A 22,932-nucleotide genomic window follows, 5' to 3' on the forward strand; every position below is an offset into this window, starting at 1 on the left:
ATTCGCATTTGTTTAAAAGACTATGGTCATAATAAACATATATTTTGACTTGACTTGACACTGTGCACTAAAGAGACGGGCCTCTCTGCAAAGAGCGAACCCTCCTTCTGAGAGACCACAAGGAGAGCTGCTCCACATGTCCCTGGGCAGGCGGGGTGGACAGGGGGGTGCTGGTCCGTGGTATCAGTCAGCTAACTAAAAGAATAGTGGTTTTAAAAAACGGATAACTACCCATAATCACACACGTATTCATTTTCAAGAATGTCCCAAACCCTTCGTATTCCCACGCAGATGTATTGGTTGGTGCCCAGCTACACCCCTGGCGCACCACCAGAAGCCAGTGTGACCTCTCAGGACACTTGAAACACCGAGCCACAGACAAGGAACGTCAGTCAGAGATGCCCCGGCAGAAGACGCGAAGCCTTCAGAAAACAGTATAATTCAGAAATACAGCAAGGAAAGCTGTGGTGGGCAAGTGCTACCTTTAGAAGTAGCGTCTTCGTGAGGTCAAGCAGTGGCCGCGGGATCACTGGGGCCACCGAGTCACGTGCAGCAGAATAAAGTCTGGATGGAGATACTTTCTGCTCATTTAATGACAGTGAAGGCTGCCACACACTAGGAAGATGGCACTACACCTGTTTTGTTCCTGTTTGTTGTACTGGCGCCCATTTAATATGGGCGCTGCGAACCTAGAATGCTTTTCTTCTGCAGCACATTGCGGTTATCTTAGTGTGATAATAACCAGCGATAACCATACCCTTCCTTGAACATCAAGGTACACTGAGAGGCCTGTTGGAACACCCACAGGCACTGAGATCTCTGCGCCAGAACTACTGGAAGACAAAAAGGGTCATGTTCATGCACCTGTCAACACTCACTCACAGCTCTGATCAGTCAGAGCTCTTATACCACTGATACTCGGGGCTCTGCTCAGTGAGAGCTCTTATACCACTGATACTCTGGGCTCTGATCAGTCAGAGCTCTTTATACCACTGATACTCCTGGGTCTGTGCAGGATAACTATTGCACATGCTGAGATCAGTGAGCATGATTCATTCGGGGCTTACTCGGAACTGACAAACTCACTCCATGAAATCCAGACTGTGTCTGCTGCAGACTGTTGGGGTGCATGTAGGAGCGTCCAGTGCAGTCTACTCCAAAATTGGTAGTACGGACTCTGGTTCTTCCCCATTGCTGAGTAGGGTTCTTGGCAGGATCTGTTAGTGGGTTGTGTACATTCAGCGCGATGTCCACGTCTTAAAAATTGACTAGACTAGTTCTTTTTGGCTGGGTGTGTAGTGCCCCCCCCTCCTTTCTAGTCTGTGCCTTACTCTGCAGACCGTGTGTATTTATTGGTGCTGCTGGCAGGCGACTAGTGTTCTGGTTATATTTGCATGCATTACAAAACTGGGCATACTCTGTTCGGCATTCTGCAAGCCCCGCCTCACCCTACTCAAGTGAAAGGCATGGCTCGCAAAAATCTATTTTTCTGTTCGTGCTTCGAGGAGCATAGGCAGCGTTGGCTCCTTTATATGTGAGGAGGTGGGCAGGGAGTAACACAGGTATTTGTTTCCTCATTTGTAATGTAATAGGTTTGTTTAGAAGATGGCGTCTTCCCAGCTCAGTGGCACTTTTGCAGGTGGCTTTCCTAAAGATATCCAGTTGATCTGGTAAGTGTGGCAATCTCCCGTGTGCTCATGTGAATGGTATTGCCACCTTTAGTCAAACTTGCTGTGCTAACCGTGTCGCCTCCATATTAACTTTTTCCTATTAGCCCGTTCTCTCGTCACATTCATTCAATCAGACAGTCTCCTTATTTCCTCTTACCAAATAATTTCACTTCTGTGTACAGCTTCTCTCACCTGTCTTATTCCTCTTACTTCTCCTCTGAAAACCCCCTATTTTTTCGGTATAGGGGCAGTTTCTCTGCCTTCTAGCATATCGTTCCACAGTTTATTTTCTCGTTCTTAGCTTTTCGTCTATCCTGTGTCTCTTTAATTAATATTGTACCCACCAATGCTTTGCTCCACTTTGTCTCTCCATTATACAGTTTTGGGGTTTTACTTCACCTGCATTCAGTGTCTTTCTCCCCATTCATCTCCAGTGCCTCTCTTTCTCTCCCCATTCATCTCCAGTGCCTCTCTTTCTCCCCCCCCATCCATACTTAGCAAAAGTTAAAAACATTGTCATTTTCAAAGTCAACGGTTCTAAGTTTAACAATTGCGAGACCTATTGCATTGCAAATGCTTGTTTCGGGATTGTCCCAATCCGTTCCGTTGGCTTACTTGGTTCTTTCTTCACCGTGTGCCATCCTTCCAGCCAGTTCCAAGCTTCTTCTCGGCTGCCGAAGAACCACACTTTCACTTTTGCCTCCACCCGCAGTTTGGCCGGGAAGATCATCGCATATTTGATTTCTTTATCTCACAAGGCCTTTTTTCCTTAGAGGAAGCTGCGTCGTTGATGCAGTACTTTGAGCACGAAATCGGGAAAGAAATGTATTTTGCTATTTTCGAAATAAACTGGCGGTGCCGTCCGAGCCGTCTGTAATATGATGTCTGTCTTGATAGTTAAATACTCGGGCCACTATGGGTCCAGCGAGTTCTCCGGGTTTGGTCTACCTCCTGACACCCTGTGCGCCCGCTCGATAGTGAAATATTGACAGATTTTTGGGTTGCAGGCTTTTCGTGACCAGTTCCTCAACAAACAAGTCTGTTGCTAGCCCTTCGGAGTGCTCCGGCACTCCAAGGATTTGGACATTGTTGCGTCTGGACCTCCCTTCGTACTCATCAAGCAACGTTTAGATCTTTTCATTTTAGATCTGGAGGTCGTTTACTTGCTTCTTGAGGGCTGATGTCTTTGGATAGGGAACTAGTTGTGGATTCTAAGTCTTTAATTCTAGTGTTCATGTTTATCATGTGCGCCCTGATAAACCCCTCCCATGCTGGTGACGGAACCGCTCCGTCACCAGCCACGGATGCGCTGTGCTGATGACGGAGCGGTTCCGTCACGGCCTGCTTGCGCGGCGCGGATTCCGCGCCTGCGCTGGACGTTCCATTGAGCGGGCGGGGCGTGACGGAACCACTCCGTCATAAGCACAGCGCATCCGAGGCTCGTGACGGAGCGGTTCCGTCACGAGCATGGGAGTGCCGCGCGGCCGCCCCACCACCCTAGCGCTGCGGCGGAATTGCCGCCGCCGCAGCGAAGGGTTTAAAGAAGCTTCGGTTGAGACAGTCCATTACATTTTCCTTTTTTTATTTTTATTTTTTTATTATTCCAGTTTCTTAACCAACAATTGATATATCCATTTATATCACTTCAAACTTGCATATTCTCAGCAAACAATCTATTTCTATACCAATTTTACGTTTCTTCAACCCTTTAACAGATAATAAACTAAACTCAAGATTGAATACATTATACATCTTTGTCCTCCAAAGTTCAAAAGATGGAGCTGCAGGCTGGAGCCAATCTGCTGCAATGCACAAACCTTTCAACAGTCCTAGCTATAAAGATCAAATGCCAATATTTGAATAAGGGGGCACCCTTCCCTAATTGCGGACACAAAAGCATAATTGAAGAAGTTCTAACAATCGGCATCCCAATAATTCTACTTTAAAACTGTTCAATATTAACAATGAAATTTGCCAGATGCCCACAACTAAAAGCATTGCACCTGCAAATTAGCAGAAACTAATGATTCCCTTGACATTAAGATAGCATCTTTCAGGGATAAATTATCTACCCCCAAAACTACAGACCATTTACCATCCTGTTTCTCTAAATCATCTTTTCTATGTGATAGCAATAGCTGATACACCGCCCCAATTTTTACTTGTCGTTGAATGGCCGTTAGAACTATATTGGGAGACAATGTAATTCTTTTCCGTAAAATGAAATAACGAATTTGCAAATATTTGAAAAATTGAGTTTTAGACAAATTATACAATCGAGACATCTCAGCAAAGGAAATCAAAGAGCCATCCGTATCAATAAAATCTCCCAATTGAACAATGCCTCTAACCCGCCACCCAACAGCAACACTGTCCCAAAAGATAGAAGGTAAAAGTTGTATAGCATTAGTAGGGGTATACTAAGATAATTTCTCCATTTGACATAGCTTACGTATTTTTTTTCCTAACATTGAAGACCGATGTTAACACCTTAAACCTTGTCCGTTTAAAATAACTCATCTATTTCTTTAAATAAACATTGTCGAGCCTCCGGTCCTAACAGCATCTGAAAAATTGAAGGAGCCTCTGCCTCATTGCCTACATCTTCTCCAGTCAACAGTATCCACATTTTTAACAAAAAGCCGGTGTAAAAGTACAAAGCAAAATCAGGAATTGCTAATCCCCCTCGTTCAATTGGTACAGTCAAAAATTGCATAGCCCTTCTTGGTTTACCGGGTGCCCACACAAATTTAGAGCAAATAGACTGTAAATGTTGTAATTGGGGTGTAGTAAATTCTAGTGGTACCGCTCTAAACAAATATAATACCTTGGCTAAAACATTCATCTTAACATTGCTTCTGCCAATTAATGTGAGGTGAAGTTGTGACCATTTATCTAATGAATCCTGAATATTACGTATTAACATAACCCATTTGGCATCTACTATTTCCTGCATAGATGATCGAATTTTAATACCCAAGTATGTCACTTCTTTTTCAACTCGAACATCATCCAAAATAACAGTTTCTGAAATTAACACTTGTGTTTTTGCTGCATTTAATTTGTACCCTAATACTTGACCAAAAATTGTGGCACGTCGCTCTATCTCTTGAAGTGCCAAATAGGGGTCAGAAGTAACTATTGCGACATCTGCATACGCAAATACGGAGTGTGGGGTATTATGTACCATAAAGAGTTTAATCCGTATTATTACCCAATTGTTCAATAAATGGATTGATATATAAAGCAAACAATAATAGTGAGCTGGGGCACCCTTGTCGAGTGCCCCTAGTAATGTTCACTCTCTCTGAGAATCCCATAGCGGCGATTTTAGCGACCGGTGAAGTGTACAAAACCTGAGGAGCAGTAAGAAAGTGTTGACCCAAACCCAGATGCCGCTTTAATTCCCACAGGTATGCCTACTCCACACGGTCAATTGCCTTTTCTGCGTCAAATAGAATTAAGCCCAAGTCCCGTTGTTTAACATGGGCAATATCAAACAATGTCACCACCTTATTAATGTGCGAGGTTGTATTGCAACCTATAATAAACCCATGTTTGTCCGCGATACCAAAGAACTAATAACTTTAGACATGAGAGTGGCCAATATCTTAGAATAAATTTTGATACCACAGTTCAATAATGATATTGGCCGATATGAGCCCACCAGTTCAGGGTCTTTACCCTTTTTATTGAACACTACTATAGTAGCCTCTGCCCAAGATGTAGGGGCGCATCCCTCCTATGCAGCTCTGAATGCACTCAACATGTCAATTTTGATTAAGTTTAAAAAAAAAAAAAGGTTATAAATCTCTGTAGGCAATCTATCGGGCCCGGCAGCCTTTCCCTTAGCTAAGCCACTTACCGCAATTTCCAGCTCTTCCATTGAAATAGGCTCATCCAACAATGCCATATCGCTGGAATCTAGATGTGTCATAACCCCATTGAATACATTAATGTGATTACTATCATCTTGTTCTTGGGTATACAAATCTGAATAAAATTCCTGTAAAATGGACAAAATCCCTTTAGGTTCCCGACAAACTACCCCAGCCTTATCTTTCAAAGCCTTAATCCGCCCCATAGATTCCTTCCTATGTAGCCTCCATGCTAAACAGCGGCCCACGGCTTCCCCATATTCATGCATCTGTTAATTATTTGTCAAGTATTTACGGGCATTTTCGGTGTTCCAGATCCCTTGTATTTTAGCCTTTACCTGTTCAGTAGCTTCTTCTAACTCTTGAATATTAGTTGCTCTGGATCTAGCCCCCTGAATTAAATTACCCTCAGCATTTTTAAGCATTCCATACAGCTCCTGTATCTCTACCTTTTTCTTATTTTGTCGAAAAACAAAGCTTAGCACTTCACCTCTATAGCATGCCTTAAATGAGTCCCATGCTATAGCACAGTGAGCCGAATCCCTATTAGTTAAAAACTCACTAATCCACCTCGACATATGTTCTTTAAAATTCTCATTTAGTCAAAGTTTTTGATCAAATGAAAATGATCTCGTAGGCAAGTGCTCAGTAGCAGAAGTTAATGTCCGTACCATCGAAGAGTGGTCAGACGTAATCCTCGGCAAAAGCTGAATAGCAATACCGCCCATTAGTGAAGCATATTAAAAAAAAAATCAAGACAAGCACATTTTTTTGTGAGGATAAGAATAGGTAAACCCCGGGTCGGCCGGGTATATATTACTCCATACGTCAATCAAACCAAGCTCATTTAAAAGATTATACAGGGCCTTAAACACCCGTGGCTTACGCCCATGATAGCCCTGTGGTCCTTTCTGCAGATCTGAAATTGTTAGATTGATATTCATGTCCCCACATAGAATCAAGGATGGCCTCCATAATGCTAATTCGATATTTAACTTTTCAAAAGTGGAAGCATCATCCAAATTGGATCCATTTATAAAACAAACTGTATATTTAGTTCCCCCGAAGCTACATTCTGCCATAACCCATCTGCCACATTTATACGCTAAACAACGACCCGTTGTAACCCTATTATCCTTAGCTAATATTGACACGTCTAATCATAAGGGATTGCTGTGAAGCCACTACCAGTGTATATCCCAAAGTTTCTAAAACTGCCCTTTGTATCCAAGGTATGTGCGTCTCTTGGAGACAGACCACATCAGGCTGCATGTTACATAATTCTGCTGTAACATGATTTCTCTTACTCCAATTGTTTAATCCAGAGACACTCCAAGTACATATCTTTAAACCCTTAGCTACCATAGTGATAATCAATTAACCTTTCTATAAATAATATCTTATAATACATAAAAACAATATACATTGCCCAATGTTTCTGAGCTTGCCAAAGATTCTCTTTATTTATCGAATAACTCTGAAATTGTTACCCTTTTTTCACCCACACAAGTGAACCACCCCCTTTACCTCCCTCCCTCCCCCCCCCTCCCAAAGGATCCCTACTCCCCAACCCCCCCGAAACAAGGCTTTAGGACTTATTGTCCTGTAGATGCAGACAAGCGTATACCCCCTGGCCAACCCCCACGACTGCAGATATTCATACTCCTGTGTATCTGTTCAAACTTCAATGAAGGGAAAAAGAAAACCCTCAAATATCCCAATATACACCTACCCCCAATGATACGCAGCATGATACTCTGTTGCAGCTATAAACTTTACAATAGCCCTCCGATAAATAAAATTCAGGAACTCTTTAGCAGACCCCTCATTGTTAAAAAAAAAAAAAAAAAAAATGGGTGCGATCTTTATAAACTGCTTTCAATTTTGCTGGATTCAACAAATAAGACTGAGCTCCTGTGGCCTGAAATCGAGCAATCAATTCACGCAAATGCCACCGGAGCTCAACTGTAAATCGGCAAAAATCGGGTGGTACAAAGAATTATTGTCTTTTTTTTTTTTTTTTAGGACGAGCTAGCTGAAAAACCTCTTCACGTGCAAGAAAACTATTAAGTGAAATGAGAAAAGCCCTAGGTTTTTCATTTAATGACTCTGTACCTGAGGGAGTATGTCTAATAAAGGGGAAGGGATGAGCCCTTTCAATTTTACGGTCCCAATCCCATTTAGAGAGTTCTGGAAAGGCCTTTTTAAATAGTTCCACAATGTAACGTTGAGGATCCTGTCCCTCCTTCCACTCTGGAATTTCAAGAATACAAAAATTATTCCTCCATGATCGATCTTCGATATCCTGCAGTTTCCAAGCTGTATCATCCCGAACTGCTTTAAAAGAGGCAGTCACAATTTTTTGCTGGGCTAAATCGTCCTCCAGATTAGAAATTCACGCTTCCGCCTCATTAAATCGAGAGAGAAAGTCCGCATGAGACTTCGACATCCTCCGAACTGAATTCTGGAAATTTCTGCAGATATTTTGCACTCTCTGGCTCTCTTCCCTCGTTTCAGTACAATGAGACATTATAGACCGATAAATTAACAAAAGGGAGAGATCTTCAGCAAGTTGGTGTAGTTGTATTTGACCAGAGAATGCTGCACTACCCCCCAAGCCCCCCCAATCAACCAGTGTCAACTCTAACTTCTTGCGTTCTGTGCTTGACTTCCCTTCGCTTTGCTCTCCCAGCTCTTCAAGAAATAAACTACTATGTTCCCTACCTTCATTAACACTCATTTGTGCCGCATACTGGCGCACATGGTCCTCACGCGACGACATTGAATGTTCAGATAAGGAATAATAGTCCCCTGACTCAGCATCATGCATCATTAGCTGACCCCCAGTTGCACTAGGCTCCCTGGCCTCTGCGTTAGCAATAGAGATTGTCACTATTCTGTTCTCCCATCACATGGTCACCACAGGAACCTGAGCCATTTATATCACTGACATGCAACTGTGCCATTTTCTCCAGCCTCTAAAAGTCCCAGTGGCTCCCTGGGTAGATGCTTCACTCTGCCACTGCCTCTGACTCATTGCTCACATTCACACTAGCAATAAAATGCTTCTCTCTTTGAGACGAGCCGGCAGGCGCAGCAGACTCAACAGTTATAGGTAAAGAGGCAATAGGGGGAGGCTGTTGTTTCCCCGTCGCTTTTCCTTATTTACAGAAAAAATTGTGGGTATTTTCTTTGCCTCTGTTACCTCTTTCCCTTCGTAACAACACAATCCAAAGCAGTATCATTCTCTGCCGCTGCCGCCGCCAGTACATTTGAGGTAAGAAAAACAATGGTCCAGAACCTATTTCTTTCTATTAACCAACTCAATCAGTGAATATTCAAACATTCATAAATTCATGGGCGTTCCTTGTGGTCGCACCAAATCGTCTGGACCATTGTTTTTCTTACCGCAGTATACCCAGGTCCGTATCCTTTTGGGTTACCCCATTTTCATCAATGGCCAGTATATTTGAAGCACCATCAGCTCTCACCTCCAAACTGGCAGCAGCGGCAGTTCCAGCTCCTGCATTTGCTCCCGTGGTCTCCGCGATTCCTGTGCCTCCCACGTCCTGAGCAGCGTCCCGCGCAATTTCTTGGGCGTGAGGTCTGCAGCGTCCTGCCTTAAGGGGCATATTTCACGTTTTAAGCACCGACCGGCTTTCCTCCTACAAGCAGACTTTTCCGCCAGCAAACAGAGTAGAACATTTCTAGCGCGTTTAAACTAACCGCGCTTTCTTCCACGCTTCCTCAGCACTGAAACGTCTAGCTGTCCAGGTCCGTATCTGCCCACACACACAGCTTTTCGGAGAGGCTGGATCAGCAGGGACCGCCGGGGCCGCCGATTCTCACCTTGAAAGCGACCCAACGAAGAAGGTAGGAGTGTTGGAGAGCTTCTGGAAACAAAAAACACCAACTGAACTATGTTTCTCGAGTCCAAAGTCACATTACTGCAACATTGTATCAAAAAAGTTGCTGTCTCGTTAGCTGGCAAGAACGCTCGACCTACACGTCTGCTACAGCGGGCGCCATCTTGCCCCACCATCCATTCAATTTTCCAACGACGTTCTTACCGTGGTGATTGCTGTCATGATATCTTGTAGTCAACTCTGATTGTCTGGCGCATGCGATTTCACTGTCAGTTCAGCAGCGTCTTTCTCCTGCATGCCATTTCCTTTCTGCCAAGCCTACTTGTCTAGTTTAGTTTGCATTACTGATTTGCCATTCCTCCCTCCTGCCATCTCAGAACTTGGTGGGCCCTCAGTTTGTCTGGGTGGTGCTCCTGATCCAGCTATTCTCCGCCGCCTGCCCGAGGCTATTCAAACTCGTCGGCCTGTCAGGTTTTGTTGCTGAGGTCTATCTTTTATAGCTGTCTTGCCCGTTTGGCGCCTCAGAGCATTGATTATAATCAGCTTCTCTATTGCTCTCTGTGTCTTTTCCCTGTATCCCACGGATCTATGCTTGGGAGTCCTAGATTCCACTTAATCGCACCACCGTCTCCTTCACGCAGTGCCAGGTGTCTGCCGATGCCTCCCAATGCCTTTGTGCCCTTGCCTTTGTGCCCTCTCAATACCTGGTCAGTTCTGGCTGTGTGTCTCTGAGCCACTGAGTCATCACCCCGTGTGGCTCCGCTTGCTTCCCAGGGTTAGAAGTATCTTCTGATAGCAGTAGCGGTGATTTGAGCTTCGCAGGAGTGCCTACGTCTGCAGGGCCCGTTTTACGTGCGCTTGCATGAGGGAGTCCACTATTTGCACTGGTTCTTGCTGGCGCCTCAGCTCGTTGCTTCCCTAGTCAATCTCTCTGCTGCCCTAGTGTTCTTTCCTGTTGTGAGCGGTAGGCTTTCCTCTTTTATGCCCCCGTGAATCGTCAGGGGCAAGTGTTGGCTATCTCCCCAGGCTGGGGAATTCACCAGCTCATGCGCGCTCACCAGTGCTAGATTCTGGGCCTTGGCTTTGCCAGACGGAGGGAGTCCTCGCTTCGTCCAACCTCGCCCATCTGGGACAATCCATTCACGCACCTTGTGCTGGCCTCACAGGCACCTCTGCTTCACAGTGCACGAAGGAGAGGCCCAACGGCGTTGATCAAAGTCGAGCCGATATCCGTTCCTCTGCACTCGATTCTCCTGCTGCCACTCTTGATTCTCTCCCACCGGGTTCTGGTTTTATTTCAAACGTGTGCAGCTCAAGTGACCCCGGATAAATATGCAGATTGTGCAATTAACTGATGCGGTTTGCCGGAACCACACTACTATGCGGCCATCTTGCTCGGCTGTTGGCCACGCCAGAGTCTAGTCTATTTTTGAGGCAGACAAAGTATCTAGGTGGGACCTTGGGGGAGGGGGTTAAGTGCATTCATGAATTTGTATGATATAAAATTATCCCAAGAGAGAGGTAGGAGGTGGCTTGAGTGATCATGCTTTAAGTGGAGGGGAGAGGCGAACAGAACGGTATAGCATATTGATCTGACCATATTATTGGTAAGGGGGCTGAAATGGAAGTGCCTCTAAGGTTGGCTCAAAGGAAGTCCAGGATGCCGCCTGAGTTCTCTCTGCCCTTGGTATGGTCTTTCAGGGCTAACCGAATGGCAGGTACCTTCAAATCATGGTTCTGTTAGAAAAAAAGTTTATTAGGACAATTATCCATGAAACATTCAAAAAACAATAAACCTGTGCAGTAGAAAATTGACTTTAAACCAGCTTGCCTTGCAACACTGAGACCATTTGTTAGAACATTTCAAATAAAAGATTGAGCTGTTCATTGTTGAATGTCCCTGTAGTCTGAAAAGTGGAATGAAATTGTAATAATGTCTCAATGTTTTTTATTTTTACCATTCAGACCTTGAGGATGAGCTTAACTTGGTGCTGCGGAGAAATAAAGAGATCAGCCTGCGAGTCAATGAGTTGGAAGATCTAATGTGCCCTGAGGTAGGGGAATGAATGAGGGAAGCATTATACATATTGCATGGTTGATCCAGTAGTCAAGGTGGGCTCAGTCTTCTGTTTAATAGTGTACAAATAAGAAAATGGCACTACAACCTAACAACTTGAGGGCGCGAGATCAGCAAGTATTGAGTTCTTTTAGCACTTGCACATGCTGTCCCCAGCCTCAGATGGTTCTGAGATGTAAGAAGGTACGTGGATTGCATTTGAACTCAAGTATTTGAATATTCACTGCACTTCTAGTTTGTTGTCATTTGGTAAAGCTCTGTGGTTGCAGATACGTTAGCAGGAGTTGCTGCCATGGCCCGAGGATGAATAAGTCTGAGTTTTAGTCCTTGAATTACAGAGGGGGAAGCGGCCTTTACAACGGGTCAGTTACCACGCAATACCATTACCACGCATCCATTACAGTGCATATGGCTTTGCCACGCAAAATCTGAAAACACTTATGCCTTTACCACACATCACTTTACAACACAAATGTAAGTATTTCGCAGGTAAATATAAAGCCTTTATATGTAAATATGGGTATGGGTGTTGTAGGGCTTAGCCTTTTTGGCTAAAGTTCCCTAAACTTTTTGCTTTCCCCCTAGACCGATTCCCTGACATAGTTGCCAATTTAGATGCTTTGGGTACTTTGCCACTGCTGATCAGAGTCTAAGTACAAGTGTTCCCTATGTAAAGTGTAATGGTAATCGGTTGTCCATGATTGGTATGTTTGCCTTACTAGTAAAGTCTGTATTGATGTGCACTGTGCGTGCCAGGGCTAGTAATGCAAAGGCGCGCAGCGAAGGGAACTCGGGCCTGCAGTGTAGGGCCTGCGCACAGTTTGCTAAGTTAGCATGTTCTGGCAAGTGCAACCACTTGTCAGGTCTTACTTTCCCTTTTGCATACACATTGGGCACACATGGGGTAGGTCCTGGGTAACTCCTGGGCAGGGTGCAGTGTAAGTAAAAGGCAGGACATATACTGAGTTGTGTGCTATGTCCTGACCGTGAAAAACACTCCATTTAGTTTTCACTGGTGAAAGGCCATTCTGCCCATAGGACAGAATGGGGGAGGCTGGGTTTTCTATTTTGGTAGCCTAGTTTCCTGTAAGTTTATAATGGAGAGGTGAAACTTAGTATGTATGAACTCGGTGTCATAACCCATCTTTCTAAGAAAGTGGTTTTGTCACTGTGTTCAGAAACCACTCTTTCAGAAACCACTCTTTTAGAAAGTAGCTGAGATTTGTGCTTTAAGCATTTCTGTGTCGCTATTGATTGTGGATTGACTGTCTGGATCTGAGAATAGCTGGGGGAGGTCTTGACTCAAGGGAGGGGTTGAGATGGCACCAGGCTGAGCTGGAGAGTAGGCGAGGAGAAGCCCTGGGAGGTGAAGATGCCTAGGTTGCTGCTATAAAACAATTGACCCATCTCCTGAGTGATTAAGGATCTAGACCCCCATTATCAAAGGGAGAAAGGTGACACTGGGAGGGAGACTCCCAGAACTGAATTGGTGAGGGGTCATGGACCCCTGAGCACAACTAACTTCAAAGACATTAAGGGGTATAACTAGGAGAGCTGAAACCCCTGAATGTTGGAATGAAACCAAAATGGATTGAGACTGAAAAGGCTTAGACCCATTTCATGGTCAAGAGGAACCTCTGCTAAGGAAGGAACAACTGAAGAGACTGCTGGGAAAGACCAAACCTTGCTTTGTGATCTGGGGTTGGTCTGCAGTTTGCTGTTTTAACCAAGGAAGAGGCTGTTGGGATTGTGCTTTGGGCACTGGGTCCTCCTGCTTGACGAAGACTGTGCTTTGTGCTGTGTCTTGTAACCCCAAGGGCCCGAGGTAAACTGGCTCCCTGTTTGGAAACAAAGGAACATAACCGTTCCGGAGAAGTTTCAAGTTACGCGGTGGGCATGTGTTGTGGCAGCTTGAGACCCTCTGAAGGTGTGCCCTGTGACCTTGGACACGCAAAGGAGTGGGAATCGGACGCGCTGGGTGCATGTCGTGGAGCGCAGGAGGCACAGGTGAAGAGAGCCTAGTCAACTTTGGCATTGCAGGTGTAGTGAGTCTCGGATTGGCTGGGTGCGTGTCGTGGTGCACCGCAGGCGTTAGTGAAGAGTTCCTGGACAGCGTGTGCACCGAAGCTGAAGTGAGACTCTGCCATGCAGGGTGCGTGTCGTGGTGCACCGCAGGTGCTGGTGAAGAGCATCTGATTCAAAAGGGGGTGGTGATGGACAGAGTATCTGAATTAAGCAGAACACTCCTACCAAGTCAAAAGATCAGGGCTTGATCCATCACGGTTTTTTAGTTCACTGCACCATCCCAGTTCAGAATCTGGCTCCATGCAAATTAGTCTGACCCTGGCCCAGTGCATCATGGGAACAGGGCAGACCAAACTACCAAGCCAATTCTTTACTGGAAAGGAAACCAGCTTCCGGGGACCGGTTTCTGGCATTACAGCCGTCTTCGGCCCGGCTTGCTTGAATCCTGATGGTGCAGTGAGCAAGGGACTCACATCTGAGCATACCCTTCCACACTTGTGGTGGCCAAAACGATTCAAAAGGGGGTGGTGATGGACAGAGTATCTGAATTAAGCAGAACACTCCTACCCAGTCAAAAGATCAGGGCTTGATCATCACCGTTTTTTAGTTCACTGCACCATCCCAGTTCAGAACCTGGCTACATGCAAATTCAAGCAAGCCGGGCCGACGACAGCTGAAATGCCAGAAACCGGTCCCCGGAAGCTTGTTTCCTTCCCAGTATAAGAATTGGCTTGGTAGTTTGGTTTGCCCTGTTCCCATCATGCACTGGGACAGGAACAGACTAATTTGCATGTAGCCAGGTTCTGAGCTGGGATGGTGCAGTGAGCTAAAAAACGGTGATGGATCAAGCCCTGATCTTTGGACTGGGTAAGAGTGGTCTGCTTAATTCAAACACTCTGTTCATCACCACCCCCTTTTCTGAATCGGTGAAGAGCATCTGGTCGGCGTGTGCATCGGAGGTGGAGTGAGGCTCGGACGCGCAGGGTGCGTTTTGTGGTGTACATGAGGCATTGGTGAGGATCGCCTGACCAACGTGTGCATCGGAAGTGGAGCAAGTCTTGGATGCGCAGGGTGCATGTCAGGGTGCATTGGAGTTGGTGAAGAGTGCCTGGTAATCGAGTGCACCTGAGAAGTTAGGCTCGGACACGGTGAGCGTGTCGTGGTGCAGCCGAAGGCGTTGGTTAAGAGTGCCTGGATATCGGGACACGGGAGATGGAGAAAGTCTCAGTGAAGTAGTGTGCGTGCTTTGGTGATTGGCTGATCATCGTGTGCACCGAAGGAAAGTGAGTCTCTGCAACGCTGTGTGCGTGTCTTGGTGCCAATTGAGACCGCAGGAAGGAGTACTTGGTGAATGTGCACTTTGAGTCGTCGTGGAGTCCCATCAGTGTTGTGAGTGTGGCTTCATGCCAGAAGAGACCCGGAGGGTGCAGTGGTGAACGTGCTCCTGGAGAAAAAGTAATCTCAGGGGCATGGGGTACGTGTGTCCTGCGGTAACCTGAGACCTTCCTAAAAGTCACGGCCCGGACCGGCATCCCCAGAGGAGCTGATCTGCCAGGCTGAGCCACTGAGGCCCATTGAGAGAGTTCTGCACGATAGGCCCAGTTCGCTGAAGGAGGAGAGGAGTCTGGTCGCGCCCCCAGGTAACGTGGATCAATACCTGGGCGGGGTGCGGGCTCGGGAGTGCACTCTCTCGGCCTCTCAGTCCTGTTTTTTTTTTTTCAGTGAATTTCAAAGGTTTTTTAAATGCTCATTTCTAACTATGCCTACAGAGGTTGGACAAGTGAAGAAATAAGAAAAACGCACAGAAAGAAGCAAAAGAATTGCAGAAAGAGGCAACAGAAGTCCAAAAAGACTAAGAAAAGTGCAGGAAGAAGCGAGACATGTGCAGAAATACCCAACAGAGGAGCAGAAAAAGGCCTTGTTGCAAAATCATCCTGTACCCGCAACTTTTTCTGACTGGTACTGGTGGAAACTGACTCTGACTAACCAGGCCTAGAGTCAGTGCTATGCTAAAAGACACTTAGAATACAGTGAAAACACCTACATACACTAGGGAACACTATGCGTTGGGGTACCCCTGTGATTAGCATGACCTCCTTTGTAAGGCACTAGTACATAATAGGGCAAGGGGATTAAAACTACCTCTTAAAACGCGCCACGGGGCACGTTTGCCCAGTGGTGAAGGGAGGGAGGCCTGAGGCATGTGTGCAAATGCGCCCGGTGGCTGTTTTAAGTTGGGAGATTAAGTCCCCTTGAATCCTGAGGGTCCCTGGGGTCCAACTAGCCACTAGGTACCTCCAGTAAGCGCCACAGAGCTGCATTGCACAGAGGTGTAAAAAGGGGCATGGCTTGGACCATCTCTCTTTAATGCAGGCCTGTGGTGCTTACTGGAGGTACCTGGTGGCCTAGTTGGCCCCCTGGGGCCCTCAGGATTGAAGGGGACTTAAGTCCCCAACTTAAAGCGTGCCACCGGGTGTGTTTGCACACGTCACCTCTGGCCCGCCCCCTCCCTTTACAACTGTGCAGAGGCCCCTTGAATCCTACGGTCCCTGGGGTCCGACTAGCTCACCAGGTACCTCCAGTAAACGCCACAGAGCTGCACTGCAGAGTGGTGATCACCTCTCTGCAACGCAGCTCCCTGGCGCATACTGGAGGTACCTGTTGGGCTAGTTGGCCCCCAGGGATCCTCCATATTAAAGGGGAACTAAATCCCCAACTTACAACTCGCCAGGGGGCGCTTTTGCACAGTGGTGAAGGAAGGGGGCGAGGCCTGAGGTGACATGTGTGCAAAGTTGGGGAATTAATTCCTCCTCAATCCGGAGTGTCCTTGGGGGCCACCTAGCCAACCAGGTACCTCTAGTATGCACCAGGGAGCTGCGTTGCAGATAAGTGTTCATAGGCCACGCCCCTTTTTACACCACTCTGCAACGCAGCTCTATGGTGTTTACTGGAGGTACCTGGAGGGCTAGTTGGCCCCCAGGGACCCTCAGGATTGAAGAGGAATTAATTCCCCAACTTAAAACGCACCACAGGGCGTGTTTGCACAAGTAACCTCAGGTCCCGCTCCCTCCTTCTCTTCACCACTGTGCAAACGTGCCAGTGGCTATTTTAAGTTGGGGGACTAAGTCCCCTTGAATTTTGAGGGTCCCTGGGGTCCACCTAACCCACCAGGTACCTCCAGTAAGCGCCATAGAGCTGCGTTGCCCAGCGGTGTAGAAAAGGGCGAGGCCCGGACCACCTCTGTGCAACGCAGCCCTGTGGCTCTTACTGGAGGTACCTGGTGGGCTAGTTGTTCGCCAGAGACCACCAGGATTGAAGGGGAATTAATTCCCCAATTTAAAACGCGCCACAGGGCACGTTTTCAGAGTGTTTCTGGGAGGGGGCGGGGCCTCTGGCACGATCGCGGTCTTTTGTTTGTTAGAAGGGGGCTGTGCCCCCCCCCTTCTTTCCCCTTATTTGGGGCCCTGGGTACCCCATCCCCCATGGCCTGATCCCTTTTAAACCAAAAAAAATTAACGTGAAGGGGGCTGCGTGGGCCCCTCCTCCCGTGGCCAATCCTGGCCCTAGGGACCCCATCCCCCGGGGCCTGGCCTCTCGTTGGGGACCGTGGGGGGAGCCCCAATTCCCCCACGGTCCCTGCCTGCTCCCCGTGTCCTGCGGGAGCCTGGATTTCCTTTCCGCATGGGGAGCTGCTGACATGTAGCTCCCCATGTGGAAAAGCAATCCGGTTTGGATTTTGGAAGAGAGACCAGGTTTCCTGCTCTCTCTTCCAAAATCCAAACCAGTGTTTGCTATGACAGGGCAGGAGCCGCGAGGCTCACGCCCTGTCATAGCAAACCGCAGTGTCCCGGGTGTGCACACCCCGGGACACTGCAGGAGCCGGCCCTGGGGGGGTGGCGGTCCCCAGGACCATCACAGGCTCCAGGAGGGGGGCCGTGCAGCTCCCCTCCTAATGTGTACACAGCCCTGGGGAGGTGGTGGTCCCTAGGGCTCGGGGGTCCTTAATGGACCCCCAAATCTACATATTAGTGCCCCGGGGAGGTGGTGGTCCTCTGGCGTGTGTAGGGGGGCTCGACGCCCCCCCCCCCACACAGGTATTTTTTTTAAAGCCTGGGGGGGTGGCAGTCCCCGGAGCAGCGGGGGGCCGTGTGCCCCTGCACAATAATTAATGAAAGCCCTGGGGGTGGCGGTCCCTGGGACTTGGGGGGGCCTCACATATAAAAAAGCCCCGGAGGGGTGGCAGTCCCCAGGGCTGCAGGGGTCCGTGTGGGCCCCTGCAAATTTGGCATGCCCCAGGACTTGGCCAACCCAGGGGCTAATTAATAATGAAGCACGGGAGCCGGCGCTATGTTTTTTTATTTTCGTGGCCAGGTCCGCGGATTCTCCACATCCCGCTGATTTCTTTTTTTGTAAAGCTTTTTTGGGCCCTGGGGAGCCTTGTGGGACCCCCAAAGCAGGCCTAGGGGGTCAGGGTGTTTCTACCCTGCCCCCTTTTCTTGTTTTGCGCATTTGTTTTTCTCTTATCTTGTGCCTCGGTTCTACCGAGCCACAAGATGGCTGCCAACACTTCCTCGTTTGAAGTGTTGCCAGCCAATTAGAAAGCAGCTCGTGATCGGCAGGGTGCGCGGATCTACCACGCCTCCATATATCAACTTTATTTTTTATTTTCTCTGCAACTACTGAACGGATTTACACCATTTAAAAAAAGTGCTTTCTGAACCAAGCACTATCTTTTTGCCAAATTTGGTGTAATTCCGTTCAGCAGTTCGAGCTGCTGTAGCTGTGTGTAAAGTTTCCTATGGGAAATGCATTCTTCGACCTCTTTTTTTAATCTCCCAGGAACTACTGAACGGATTTACACCATTTAACAGAGTTCTTTCTGAAAGAAGGGCTACCTTTTTGCCAAATTTGCTGTAATTCCGTTTAGCAGTTCAGGCTGTAGCTGTGTCTAAAGTTTCCTATGGGAATTAACATGGAGTAAACACGTTTTGGGACCCTCTTTTTTTTCTCAGCCCCGGCTTGCCAAATCAACCCGAAACTTTTAAGATAGGAGCGGACCGGAGCACCCCACTAGTTTTGAAAATTTCGCAAAGATTCGTCAACCGGCACCAAAGTTATTGGGAAAAGAAAAAACGCTTTTTGAATAGAAACAAGGTCCTAACTATAACTACCTACTGGCGACCGCCAGTAGGTAATATATAAATCTAACCTACTGGGAGTCATAGTTGGGACCTATTTTCCATAGATTTGCTTGTAACTTTGGTGCCTTCGATGAATCTTCACAAACTTTTCCCCAAAAGTTGTGTATGGAAAGGTTTGTGGTGAGTCGTCAAGCGGGGGCTGAGGGGGCAAAAAAGGGGTCAAAAAAGTGTCCCACTGGGCGGAATTAAACCTAATTTGCAGAAAGGTTACTTTTGGTCCAGAAAGTTTGCGTTTTGTTATTTGGTGTAAAACCGTTCAGAAGTTCAGATTTTAAAGGAACACCAAATTTGTATATCTAGGGTTGCGGACCCTCCACGAATCTGCTGATCTCGTGCTGAGATCTGATTGGCTGCCAAAATTTCAACACGGAAGTAAATAAGTAAAGGGGGCAGGGTATCTTGCCTGATCTCCTAGATCTGGAACTGGGGTCCCCCAGGGACTATGGCTGAAAAGCATTATTTTTATAACTTTTTTTTTAAAGTTTTTGTTTCAAAATCGTTAAGATTTGCGAATCCATGGCAAAGATTACTAAAAATGAGTGTGGCCTCCCAGTCTGATTTAATGATCAGCCCCCGGGTGGGGCAGGTCCCAAGAGTAAGCATACATGAAAGAAAAGGGGATGGGAGGTGTTTGCGGCCCCCCTCCCTAAGGGCAGTGTTGTGTTGGGTATGTGTAGAATGTTACTATGACACAGAGCTATGTTGGGTGACAGTATCAACTAGGGAGAAAGACGCTTGGAGTTGCTGCAGCCAGTATCCTGTTTTATATGTCCTGCCTAGTTACAATAAAGTGTTACTTATGTGTAGTGTATTTATTACACTTAACTGGCGAAGCACAGAACGAACGTGACTCGTGTGTCTGTACGTGTTTCCTTATCGAAGTTTCCTGCAGCTGCGACGGACTTGATGGGAATTGTTTCTTTTGGCCACGATTGGTTCTCCATAAACTGATCCTTGGATCTCTTGACCATGCCTGGATTGGTCAGCACCGTACTCTGGTGAGGCGTATTTTACCCAATTTTATTTCGTGCTCGCGTCCCCTGTGCTCCCCATCTGCAACTTTGCGTGTGAGCTTTGCATTTGCGAACTTTGTTTCCTGGCAACACTCTCACAATGCAGATTCTGTGCACTACCGGCATGTCTTGAATTCTACGATGCGCTATTCAGGCTTTACGGTGTCTGCATGTATTGACATTCTTCCCGCATACGCAATGTACATCACAGCAGTGCAGACTTCGGGCAGCCATCTTGGTGTTTATGAGGTGATAGATTGTGCTGTAGTTGAGGCTGGCATCAGACATAAGTCTTCACACACCATGGCACACCAGCTATTTTTCCATCAATGCGTGATACTCCACCCGTACTGGTGCCATTGGAAGAAAGTTTGTTGATTCACTGACATGCACAGCTTACTGCAACTTTATTGTAAGGTACTACTAGCGCTTACTGCATAGTACCATCTAAAAATGGTGTGTTGACTCGCTGACACACACAGGTATTAATGTTTCATCCTCTTGTTTAATACACTGACACGGACAGCATTTTCAAAGTAAAGCGCACAGCATATTGGCAGTGACATTTCTCTTTTATTTCAGTTACTGTATTGCATTTAATAGTCACATTTCGTTCTTGTTTCCCAATCTACATAGATACAACTTGTTGCAATTCTATTTTATGGTTTAGAAATATTATTTTCTTTCTGCAAGTATATCGTACCGTAATTGATGGTGAAGATTGTACTAAGGCCATCCTTAGAACTAGACCACTGATAACATGTCAACTCCTGGACCAGCTATTATGTTGGATCCACATAAGGAGTTTTTGTATGTTCCTAGAGAGCAGCCAGTTCCTTGGTTACAATGGAAAGAATATTTCTTGAATTATATTGCTACAATTGACCATGCAAACAAATTGTCGTCAGAAAGGAAAAAAGGATTACTACTTCACTCCTTAGGTCCCCCGGGAGTTAAGAATGGATGAGTGCTTTCAGTGAAGTCTTTAGATAATTAGATTCATATTTTTCTCCAAGTTTTGTATTGGTAGAACGTATTACAATTTGTTCCACAGGAAACAAGAGTGGACTGAGTCTATTGATGATTACGTATCTGATTTGAGAGAACTTGGATTGGATTGTCGATTTGGTGGCATGCAAGAAGAACTTTTAAGAGATCAGGTAGTAATGAATGCTCATGATCCATCAATCCAAAAAAGATTGTGTATTAGTGGAGGTAGTCCTTTAAAAGATGTAATGTCTTTTTTAATAAAGGCTGAGTGGTCTGGAAGATGCACTAAAGAAAGTTAATAAGGAACATCAGATTGTAGCTAGTCATATCAAACGAACCCAAAGTAGTCAAATCCAACGTAGCTGAAGCTAGGAAAGAATTATTCGAGAGTGGACAGGAAAACCTATGCGAGCAAAGAGTTTAGGAGTTATATGTGCCACAGTAATAACCACCTAGCGAATTACAGAAATTGCTCCACTATTAAGCAGAAATTCAGTGCATGTGGGGACATTTGGGCATTTTGTGTGTTTGTAAACTAAAGGCATGCAAACAAGAGAAAGTCAAATGTATTGAAGTGGACAGAGTCCACGAGTGAGGAGGATGCAGACGTGGAGGATATTGGTCTGTTGAATGTGAGAGAAAAGGTGGTTTTGAATATTGAGACTGGTAATGACAAAAGTAAGCCTATGTTTTGTATGAAATTCAGGGGAGTTGGGATCCGCATTGCTGCGGATACTGGTTCACCATTTACAATTTTATAAATGAGTCTATATGGAAAGACCAATAAAAAATAAAAAAAAGTTGGAATGCTTCTTTTTGAAACGGACATGGAGAGGTATATTAGAGAAACCATAGAAATGTTGGGAGTATAGGAATTTAGTTTCTAGATTTAAAATCAGGAAATACATAGATTAAGTATATGCATCAAAGAAAGGCCCTTCAGTTATAGGGATGGAAGGACCAAAGGAATTTTAACATTATTTTGGATCCTAATGGTGTTGAATAGGTAGTAGTGCTAGATGAGTGGGGAGTTATTGGAAAAAAGTGTGTGGAGTTTCCAGGTGTGTTTGCGGAAAGTATTGGGAGGATGGTTGGTTTTGAACACAAAATATTGCTGACGGAAAATGCCATTCCCAAGATTCTCAAGCTTTCCAATATTCCTGCGTCTGTGAGGGAGGAGGTGAAAGGTGAATTGGAGCATCTCGTTAATGAGGCTATTATAGAACCGATGGAGTCAGCAGAGTGAGTCGCTCTGTTAGTTATTGCCCGGAAAGCTACTAGCAAAATCAGATTGTCAATTTACACTAGCTACATAATAATATTTGAAGTGACCAATTCCCTTTACCCATAATCAATGGGATGTTAACCAAGACTAGAGGCATGGAATTTTTCTCCACTATTGATTTACTGCAAAGCAAACATACCGTCAGATTCCCTTATGCGATGAAAGCAAAAAGTACATTTTGTTAATCTCGCTTGTAGTGTCATCAATTTAAAATGGTGCTATTTGGACTTGCGGCTAGGGTGTTCGAACAGTTGATGTTTCACATCATTGGAAAGTATAGTCGTGTATTGTTGTTTCAAGATGGCATACTGGTGATGGAAAAGGACTGGAATGACCATGATTTAAAACTCAAACTAGTTTGGTCTTTGTTAGACAAATATAGTCTCACTGTGGAGTATTCAAAGTGCAAATTCGCAGAGACAGGCAACATACTTGGGACATGAGATCAGTATGGTAGAGAATCAACCAAAGAGTAAACTGGTGGAAGCTATTAGAGATGCCCCATGTCCCAAAAGTAAGGAGGAGGTGAAATCCTTCCTTGGCTTGGTAGAATTTTTCTCCAAATGTGTTAAGAATTTCTCTGAGGAAGTTTCATATCGGACAAATACTTAAAAATCAAAGTTACATTTGTATGGTCTAATGGATTGTGAAAGTGAGTTTGATTTAAGAATGTGATTTGTGCAGCTCCTACATTACTTGGGTGCAACCCTATGGGTAAAAGTATGATCACAATGGATGGCAGCAACATAGGTATTGGGGCAGGGTTGTCACAGTACAATGAAGGAGGGGTGGCAGTAATTGTTTCATATGCTTCAAGGTCTCTTTCGCCAGTGGAACAAAAGTATGCAGTGATGGAGAGTGAAGCTTTAGGATGTGCATGGGCATTAAAACCTTTCTGTTCATTCATTTGGGGTAAAGAAGTTACTA

General features: G+C 45.9%; 1 protein-coding gene across 1 annotated transcript in view; it reads left to right on the top strand.

The window, feature by feature from the left end:
* Nucleotides 1-22,932, top strand: part of LOC144790684 (uncharacterized) — a 308,552-nt gene that overhangs the window by 166,102 nt on the left and 119,518 nt on the right. The window contains exon 4 of the mRNA XM_078665408.1: nt 11,380-11,468. Within this exon, the coding sequence (XP_078521534.1) occupies nt 11,380-11,468 (89 nt within the window). The remainder of the gene's footprint in view (nt 1-11,379; nt 11,469-22,932) is intronic.

The sequence above is a fragment of the Lissotriton helveticus genome, chromosome 11, assembly GCF_964261635.1.
Source record: "Lissotriton helveticus chromosome 11, aLisHel1.1, whole genome shotgun sequence".
NCBI classification, from domain to species: domain Eukaryota; kingdom Metazoa; phylum Chordata; class Amphibia; order Caudata; family Salamandridae; genus Lissotriton; species Lissotriton helveticus.